The sequence below is a fragment of the Gadus macrocephalus genome, chromosome 9, assembly GCF_031168955.1.
Source record: "Gadus macrocephalus chromosome 9, ASM3116895v1".
NCBI lineage: Eukaryota > Metazoa > Chordata > Actinopteri > Gadiformes > Gadidae > Gadus > Gadus macrocephalus.
The window spans coordinates 15287709-15297054 of record NC_082390.1 but is presented as its reverse complement, the minus strand read 5'-3'; the positions used below and the strand labels follow the sequence as shown (position 1 = coordinate 15297054).

The 9346-nt window shown below is 39.9% G+C and overlaps 2 protein-coding genes across 2 annotated transcripts in view; both read right to left on the bottom strand.

Moving 5' to 3' along the window:
* Positions 1–5543: 5543 nt before the first annotated feature.
* On the bottom strand, positions 5544–7700 carry gins3 (GINS complex subunit 3). The gene is given in 4 exon segments (XM_060061046.1): positions 5544–6316; positions 7077–7120; positions 7123–7309; positions 7408–7700. Coding segments are annotated over 4 exon segments (633 nt in total). The 5' UTR covers positions 7579–7700; the 3' UTR covers positions 5544–6085.
* Positions 7701–8147: 447 nt separating this feature from the next.
* Positions 8148–9346, bottom strand: part of znrf1 (zinc and ring finger 1) — a 30629-nt gene continuing 29430 nt past the window's right edge. Inside the window, exon 5 of the mRNA XM_060061043.1 lies at positions 8148–9346. This exon is cut by the window's right edge and continues 2127 nt beyond it. The gene's annotated coding sequence lies outside the window, so the exon portion shown is untranslated.

Genomic DNA, 9346 nt, shown 5'->3' with positions numbered 1-9346 from the left:
CACCAATGATGCAGCACACTGTAGATCAGAGAGCAGAGTGGAGAGGAGGGGCGGGGGAGAGTGTGGAGAAGAGATGTGGGGACGAGAGTAGGAGAGGGGAGAGAGGCAAATATTAGATGTAAACAGAATGGAAGACAAATAAAAGTCAATAGAATGAACATTGAGAAAAATGTGGATATTTTTTCTCTGAAGAGGACTGTAATTGTTTTTGACAGAATACAGACATGCCTTTAGAAGGGTGTGTGACGAAAGCAATCATTTTAGTGTAAGAAAGCATCCTCGCAGCAAGAACATACACCCAAAATAGGAGATAATCCTTTCATATCTCATTCCATTATAGTTCATGCATTCATCTTCACACTTACACGTGCGCCAGTTGGACTATTATTATATGTGTATATTTACATGTAGTCTTTTCATGTGTAACATAAGCTCCACATGGTGCCAATGTGCGACAATCTATCTCATTTCTATCTCCATTTTTGGCAGGCGGCTGGTCCCAGAGCTTTATCCAGTGTATCTTTGTATCCCTGTGATGTTCCCAGTATGTGTCTGGCTGCATCCTCTCCATCTTTATTCTGGGGAACAAATGACCTAGTTAGCAAAGCATACAGACTGCCTGAAGCCCCAGCTTCAAAAAGGGGAGAATGATAGCAAGATATTTAAGCAATGCATCGTTTTTGAGTATTAGCTGCTACCGTATTATTAATAATTTGTAACGCTCTCGCTCTCTCTCTCTCTCGACATGTTAACATGATAAGATGCCAGCAAATCTGAGAGCAGACTGCCGCAAAACATCAGTTTTAACCAGTCTGACTTTGTTGATGGATTTTTCCTGTTCAATATAATCTTGATGAAAAGCAGATGTCTTTTTGCTGCTGAATGCCTGGCAGAACAAAAGCCAGATGTCACCATGTTGTAACAGAAATGTAAAATAACCAACTGAATAGTAACGTGATCAATGAGATCTCTTGTGTGTTACTTATTGATGCACATATGTATATAGATAGGATAATAATCACAATATTGAAATAGTTAAATAAGTGGCCACCACTCCACTCACTCAATATGCTGATATAATCTGTAATGGTTGTGACTCATTGCATTATTCCTCACCCTTCTTCACTTCTTCACGCACATGTGCGTCCTCAGCTCATGAGTCCATGTCATGTCAATTCTTCACCAGTGATATCACATGTCTAAGCTGTCAAATGTGTCCATCCCAATCATCAACAGTGAAGCACTTCTAGTTTTATTAGGGCAGAAGTCACAGGAGGTGACTGTAAAAACTGCGATGTTGAATGTTAAGCTCCGCAATCCGTATTGAATACATACTAATGGCATTAATAATTCTGATTAAACCGTTTTGGTGACACAATAACGCATATAAACAAGATTCCAATGAAGTTTTTCACAGGACCACCAATAGATAAGTAGCAGTTGGCAGGCTTTACGAAAAACACATTCAGCTGGTCAAAAGCCAAAACCGTTAGCAACCGAACACAACATCCTGTGATTGGTCAGTCTGGTCTAATAGTCCTTTGTGGTGATTGGCAGAGCCCCCTGCCAGCCCGCCTCCATGAGGACCACTGTGTGCCTTCTGCCAACAGAGAGCCATCCAGGGAGGCCCCCCCCCCCCCCCCCCCCCCCCCCCACACACACACACACACACAACCCAACCACACACACACGCACGCACGCACGCACGCACGCACGCACACACAGACACACACGCACACGCACACAGACACACACACACACACTTTTGTGCGAAAAAAACAAAACAGAATTGAATCACAACTTGCTGGGATTTAAGGAATTAATCCAGTTACCAACTAAGAAAAAGTGTTACCCCATACACATAGCCAGTATAATTATCACAAAACTTTTCAGAATGTTTTTATGCTGTAAGAATTGAATTGGTGCACAGCAACTCTTTCAACACCATGTTGTTCAAATACCTAAACCGCAGTCACATTGTCAGACGCATATCAGTCCCCTCTGGATAGCTGTCTATTCTCTGCATCACTTGTCTGCCTGCCTCTTACTAAGAATAGTGTAAAATAGGCCCTCTTTAGTAGCTGAGAAAATATCATACACTGCCTATTGAACCACACAGACTCACACTACAACTGCTTTATCTGTAGTTTGCAAGATAAATCTATATAGGTAAGACTTAACAATAAGGTTCAATAACCGCACTTATTAAAGTTGTAAACGACATCCGTCTTAACACAGACTCTGGCAAAAACTGTGCTACTATGACTAAGTGCTGCATTCGACACTGTAGACCATACAATACTTTTGGACAGGTTAGAAAACTGGGTGGGGCTTTCAGGCACAGTCTTAAATTGGTTCAGGTCCTACCTACAAAATAGGAACTACTTTGTTTCCATTTCCGACTTTGCATCAGAATCAACCAACGTGACATGTGGAGTCCCACAAGGTTCAATCTTAGGACCCTCTTTATTCAACATCTACATGCTCCCACTAGGGCAAATCATGCAAAATAACAATATTGACCATCATTGCTATGCTGATGACACGCAAATCTATGTATCGCTATCACCAAATGACTATCGGCCCATAGATCTGATGTGCCAGTGCATTAAGTAAGTGAAAGATTGGATGTGCTGAAATTTCCTTCAACTAAATTAGGACAAAACAGAGATAATTGTATTTGGTGCTAAAACGGAAATGCTTAAAGTAACCCAACACCTTCACTCTCTGTCCCTGAAAACCTCAATCAAAGCCAGAAATCTAGGGGTTATCATGGATTCAGATTTACAGTTCGACAGTCACATCAAATCAGTTACAAAATCTGCATATTTTTCACCTTAAAAATATAGCAAGACGAGGGCTCATGTACACACACAAGACTTAAAAAAACTTGTACATGCCTTTATCACTAGTAAGCTTGATTACTGCAATGGTCTCCTTACAGGTCCCCAAAAACAAACTCTAAGGAAGCTTCAGCTTGTTCAGAATGCTGCTGCTAGAGTTTTAACACTTAAGACCAAAAAATGTGAACATAATACATCAATTCTTAAATCGTTACATTGGCTTCCTGTAGGTCAGAGAATTGATTTTAAAATCATGTTGCTAACCTATAAATCCCTACATGGTATAGGCCCAAAATATTTCACTGATATGCTTCCACTACATAAGCCTTCTAGACTACTAAGATCTTCTGAGACCAATCTGTTAATTATCCCCGGAGTAAAAACGAAACATGGGAAAGCAGGATTTAGTTAATATGCAACAAATAGCTGGAATAAACTCCCTGAGGATTTAAGACTTGCCCCAACTCTGAGCACCTTTAAAACAAGACTGAAGTATTTTATGTTTGCTTTAGCTTTCTGCTAAATCTTAAATACATTGCACTTTTCTAAAAAGCTTTTTTAACTTTGCCTTCCTATTTTACTCATTTCTTTGCATATGTTTTCTTTTACTTATCTATTATTTTATTTTATTGTATGAAAATGTTTATATGTGAAGCACCTTGAGTCTGCCTTGTGTATGAAAAGTGCTATATAAATAAAGTTGCCTTGACTTGCCAATAATAAATCATTGATTACCATTAGTTAATGTAGAAAAAACCATTAACAAACAATTAACTATCAGTTCATTAACAGTTAACAAATGACCAATTAATCAATTTATGATGTCTAATTTACTAATACTAGGTTTGATTGTGTGAGAGAGAGAGAGAGAGAGAGAGAGAGAGAGAGAGAGAGAGAGAGAGAGAGAGAGAGAGAGAGAGAGAGAGAGAGAGAGAGAGAGAGAGAGAGAGAGAGAGAGAGAGAGAGAGAGAGAGAGAGAGAGAGAGAGAGAGAGAGAGAGAGAGAGAGAGAGAGAGAGAGAGAGAGAGAGAGAGGCAGGCTGTCTAGAAGTATATGGGACCACAGAATGATGTTGTGAGACATAAAGCCTCTGGCGCTTCTCAACATTTCATAGTATACATAGTAGTATACCCTAAGAAATACCAAATGTCACAGGCTCTTGGAGGAGACAGAAGCCAGAGGCTTAATTTAGTGTCTCGTGTGTGCTCCCTGGTTCCTTGCCCCCTGCCTCGCTCCGTCCTGCGACACTGGGCTCATACTGCTCTCTACAGACTCTTCCACAGCAGCCCTGCAAAGGATGAGATTTAAAAGTGTGTCACGTTTATGGTTGCAGTTGCTTCCGATAACCTGGACACCGAAACACCCGCGGACTGGACTATGTTCGGGGTGAGCCGTAAAACGGTCCCCTCCATAAGGCAAACGGATCTGGCATCTCTCTGGCTTTACTGATTGTGGAGATGCTTTCAGGGCAACTTCATTTCCATATGTTCAAATAGAATTACTCCCAACTACTGAAAAATTGCTCCATTAAACCAATGAAGGAGACCGCAATAATGTCATAGCAACGACAATTTGAAAAAGGGTTATATTGATAAGATTCTTAATAAAGCCTAGATGTACACACTATATTATATATTTAGCAACAATTTAAAAATACGTTTTAGCAATTCTCTAAGCCTTCAATGTGATCCGACTGATAGGAAAAAGGTTAACCTGTACCTTCAGTTTTTGACTGTGTTAAATAACAGAGAGAAGAAAGACAGAATAGAAACAACACTCTCACACTCACTTTCTGAAGGTATGTTTCAAACATTTCTGTATGCTTTGAGCAAAAGCCTTGGCTTGGATAAAGCAACCAAGGTTGCCAGAAAACATGAGCTTTCAGTCTTTCAAATCCTTCTCAATATTTTTACTTTAATCATGAAGACCGGGGAAAATAAAGAGACATCCTATACACACTCATATACAGCGCAAAACGTGTCCCTCAGTGAAATCACTGACTTCTATCCGACACAGAAAGTGATGAATCAGGATCGATCCAGCAAAGCCCAAGGCCATAGCAATAAATTCGATTTCCATCCACCAAAACAAGCTGTCTATATATGACCCAGATTCAACAGTTCATTTAACAGCAAGGCCCTGTCAATTCAAACTAACTACAATGTTTCACAGTATACAGCCACTGGAGCCGTCACTCCTGTTCCGTGGATGGTTTTTGTGTTTGGTCTGGAAACCTCAGACTTTAGAAGTCTCTGAGACTACTTCACATTCTCGGATAAGGAGGTTTAGTGCTGAGGTCATCAAGAAGCGACACAGCTTCGCCCTTGTGCATAATAGAGCACAGATGGTAGCCCTCATGGAACACACACGCACACACACACGTACAATGGCTGAATGTCACCCCTGGATGGTGTGACGCTCGTTGTTATCAGGAGCTAAATGCCATCACACCCACACAGGCAGGAGAATGGCCTGGCAGACTAGACAACATGACGTTTTTAAAGTTTTAATTGAAGGACTAAGGCTGCAGCACAGGACACTGAACTGCTTACAAGAGGGGTGATAAAGAGCCAGCCTCACCAAGCTGGTGAAGTGCTGGCTCAACCTTGTTACCACCGATGGGACCGAAGGCCCAAAACAGATCTTTCTTAATGGGGAAAAGGGACGAATTTGTTCGAATAAAGTACAACTGCAGACATATTTACAAAATAACATTGTTTATTTCAAAAGCACACATTTCATTACTTACGCAAATAGTATTATTCATTTTTGAACAATAAAACATGTAAGATAAAAAACTATTTACAGAATCTTGGCAAAAATTTGTAGAATGGACAGAGCAGAGTTGGTTGGCAGCTTCACATTCCAACAAGCACATTAAAGTGTATTTTATGCGATTCAAATGTTTTGTCAGGTTATTTCAAATGATCCTTGATTAATACTCTTTCAATAATTTAACATTGCAGACAAATTCTAGGTTAACGGGCCTTGTATAATTACGTTCTGCCATCATTATGTTTCAGAATTGTACCATAGCGACGAATTCCGAAGAATTCCTGAATGTGGGAAAACAAAGAGCATGGAATATCTATAATATAAGGTCAATCATTGTCTCTATATCTCCGTTTCCAAAGGTCAACCTTTACCCTGCTCAATGTATTGCTCTGCCAATGTGTCACTTTCTGCATCACAACACTTTCAACCAATGAGGGAACTTGGGGCTGCCCGCGGGGAAAAAGTATTCAGGCTTGTAGGTCAGTCATTTTGCGCTTGCGGTAGTTCAGAACCAGTGCGGAGGCTGTAAGGTGCGAGGCCTTGCCCTTCTCCCAGCCCTGGAAGCTGTTTAAGCCCCTCTGGCCCATCTTGAACAGCTCCCTCTCCAGACTGTCCAGCCGGTCCACCAGTGCTGACGTGTCCTCGTTGTAGGCGTTCTGCGATGAGTCCATTGTTCGCCGAAAACGACCAATAAATGTCTGTCGGGGAAGCAATGCAGATGATTATGCAGGTGAAAAAAGGACTGAGTCCATTTAATACCAAACACCTTATTAACAAAGGTGAAAAGGGAGAAATATTTGCTGGAGGAGACGTTAAATCCCAGAATCACACAAGAGATTAAAGAACATTTTAATAAATAAGCAACCAACAGTGACATGATTAGAACCTGTACATGGTAACTAATTAAGGCACCTCGTTTGTGACACATAGTTTGATGTGAAAACAGCACCATCTACTGGTCATTTATACATACACTGGCGCTTTCTATTTTTCGAATACATGCCAAAGTTACGAGAAACATTCAGTCTCTGGAGATTTTACTTTCTAAAGCTAACATGCTAATGAATCATATAATGTGATTGCGTTTCCTGTCTATGTAAAAGCATCCTCAATGACTAGAGAGATCGAAAGCAAACTTAACCCAAGAGCCGTTTCTAATGTTTAGTTTATTTGAGCCCAAAATGCCAGGGCTTTGTGAGGCAAAAATATAAATAAATGCTAAAGGACATTAAAACAAGTCACAGCAGTCATTTGCTAACATGTGCAAAGTTCAAGAATTGTTTTGAGCTGAAGCTAGGCACTTGTTTTCTTATTACAAGCAGAAGCAATTGTCAGCATTACTTAGGGGAATAATCCTACTGATGCATACTTACTCAATATGGTAGCTTTTAATAAAAGCAAAATGCAAGTAATAACGTTGTTTCAGCATTATCGACACCATTTATGCAATCCATTTACCTGCAGCAATGCCTGTGCAATTTCTGGGTTCTCTGGACTATCAAGTGCAGCATCTGGGACCCAGGCCATAGTAAGTACGGGCCCATCTTGTGAAGGTCTACCACCGTGGGGTCGGCGTTAAACACAGTCCTCCAGCCTTCCCGGTACACCTTAGGTAGCTCGATGGAGACCACTCGCCTCTTCCTCTCATACAAGCCCTTTGCCAGCCATAGTGGGAGTTCCATCTTCGTGCCCTGGGTGAAGAATGATGGAAAAAGTCTTAATTTATACCATCCAGCCCCCTTGTCGGTGGCCAGCAAGATCAATAACAAGTAACGATAGATATACACACCTCTTGTATGTCTTGTGAATCTGTCGATTTCTCTAAATATCCCAGTCTTGGAAACAGGCACTCTGTCCGACTAGGCAACCTTTCATGTGACAGCAAAATGTCATCGAGAGAAAGGAAATTCTCTTCCATTCCAACACCGGGTGGTACTGGGAGATAAGACTGCGAATCCATTTGTTTTTCAATACAACCAGGAAGCCACCATAAATCGATGTTTTAGTGCTTTAATGTTGACGAAGCTCATACACTTCGTTCAGCCCCTACGACTCCATAGAATGTTGTTTTGGCGCGGGTTCATTCTAGCCAATCCTAGGAAGGCTCCACTGCGAAGACTTGATCAATCGAATCCGACAGCCATCGACGACGTTTTTCTCTGTAATGTAAGGTTGGTATTTTGATCAAATGACGCGGAGAGCTAAAACTGGCTAATTCATGTTTAAACAGTCTATGGTGGATTTGGCAAAAATATTAGCAAATATTTGATTCCACTATTGCAGTAAACATTTCAACCATCAGAGGTCACAATATCCCCATTGAATATCATCTTCTGACGACGAAGAGCTCATATGATGATAACATTTCTTTAAAAGGAAAAGAATAAATATGGTCCATGCTAAAGCTGCTGTATGTGAATTGGCTGATAGGCCTACCCTTAATGTCAAAGGGTCTTCCAATGTTTTCTCTCAGATAACATAGCCTGTAATATATGTGTGGGCATGGGCAACAGAGATATAATGAGTCACTTTACATATTTTAACATTTTTAATATTATATATTACATCATTATTATTTATCCCACAGATTTGCACATCAAAATCATCAGACATTGTTAGTTGGTGTGCCCTCAAAATGCAGGCATCCATTTACATCCTTATTAAAATAAAATAAGTCATGAAATAAACAGAGTCCAATGAAGTAAAGCCATTTTAAACAAAGTTACTGTTTTACCGTAGCTCAGTCTGAAAGTCAGGCAGTATAATGCTGTATACTGAAGCGGGACTTGTTGTATATTTGGACACTGCTAATTCAAACCGAACCGGACACAAAACACTTTATCTAAAGTGTCACCAAGAGATCATTAGAGTATCCAACCTTTATTATCATTAAATGTAAGTTGATTGACCGAAGTCCAAGAGAATTTACTCATGACCCAATGCAGCAAAAATATGGACATTTTGGGAAATATAGTCCTCTGAAATTGTTTATTCCGAAACAGAGGATATTGTTGTATGTGTATATATATATGTGTGTTTTATTTTTATCTGTTGGCTTTTGAGTTTACGTATTATTTTAAGGACATTGCTGGGTGCATTGTAATAGTTTACCATCATCTGACAACTGATAAATGCCTTTAACAAAGACAAAGAGGACCAAAAACCCAAAGAAGGGATGAAAACAACACAAGTGGGGAAAAGACAGCTGGATTTCAATTTTAAAAGTGCTTCGTTTTGGCTCTCATTAGTTTAGAGATATGATGGTCAACCCAGGTGACTGTGAGTCTAGACTAGAGTCAACAGCAGAATGGATCCTCTTTGCCTCCTTCCTTGGGCTCATTTAATTTCTGCCCCATGTTCATAATAAAATGACAAAACTATAGTTTAAGGTTGATGTCATTAAGTTGTAAAGCAAATACAAATAAACTCCCATTTTCGAACACTTTGTATAGCTCTATCTCTTTAGATACTGTACCCTGTTGTGGTCTATTGTTCTGATAAGTATTGGGCTCACTAAATGTCACATCGGTTATAGAGTGTTTTCTAGCAGATATGAACCCTTTATATTTTCCCATGTGTTAGCACTAGCTCTTTTTTGTTGTTTATGCATTTTATTGTATTTATATTTTATTCGTTGTAGCGGTCACCCTACTTCATTTTTTCCATGTACATAAGAAGCATTCAGGGTGATTTACATTTCATGTGATTGTATTCTAAAAAAAAGGGTG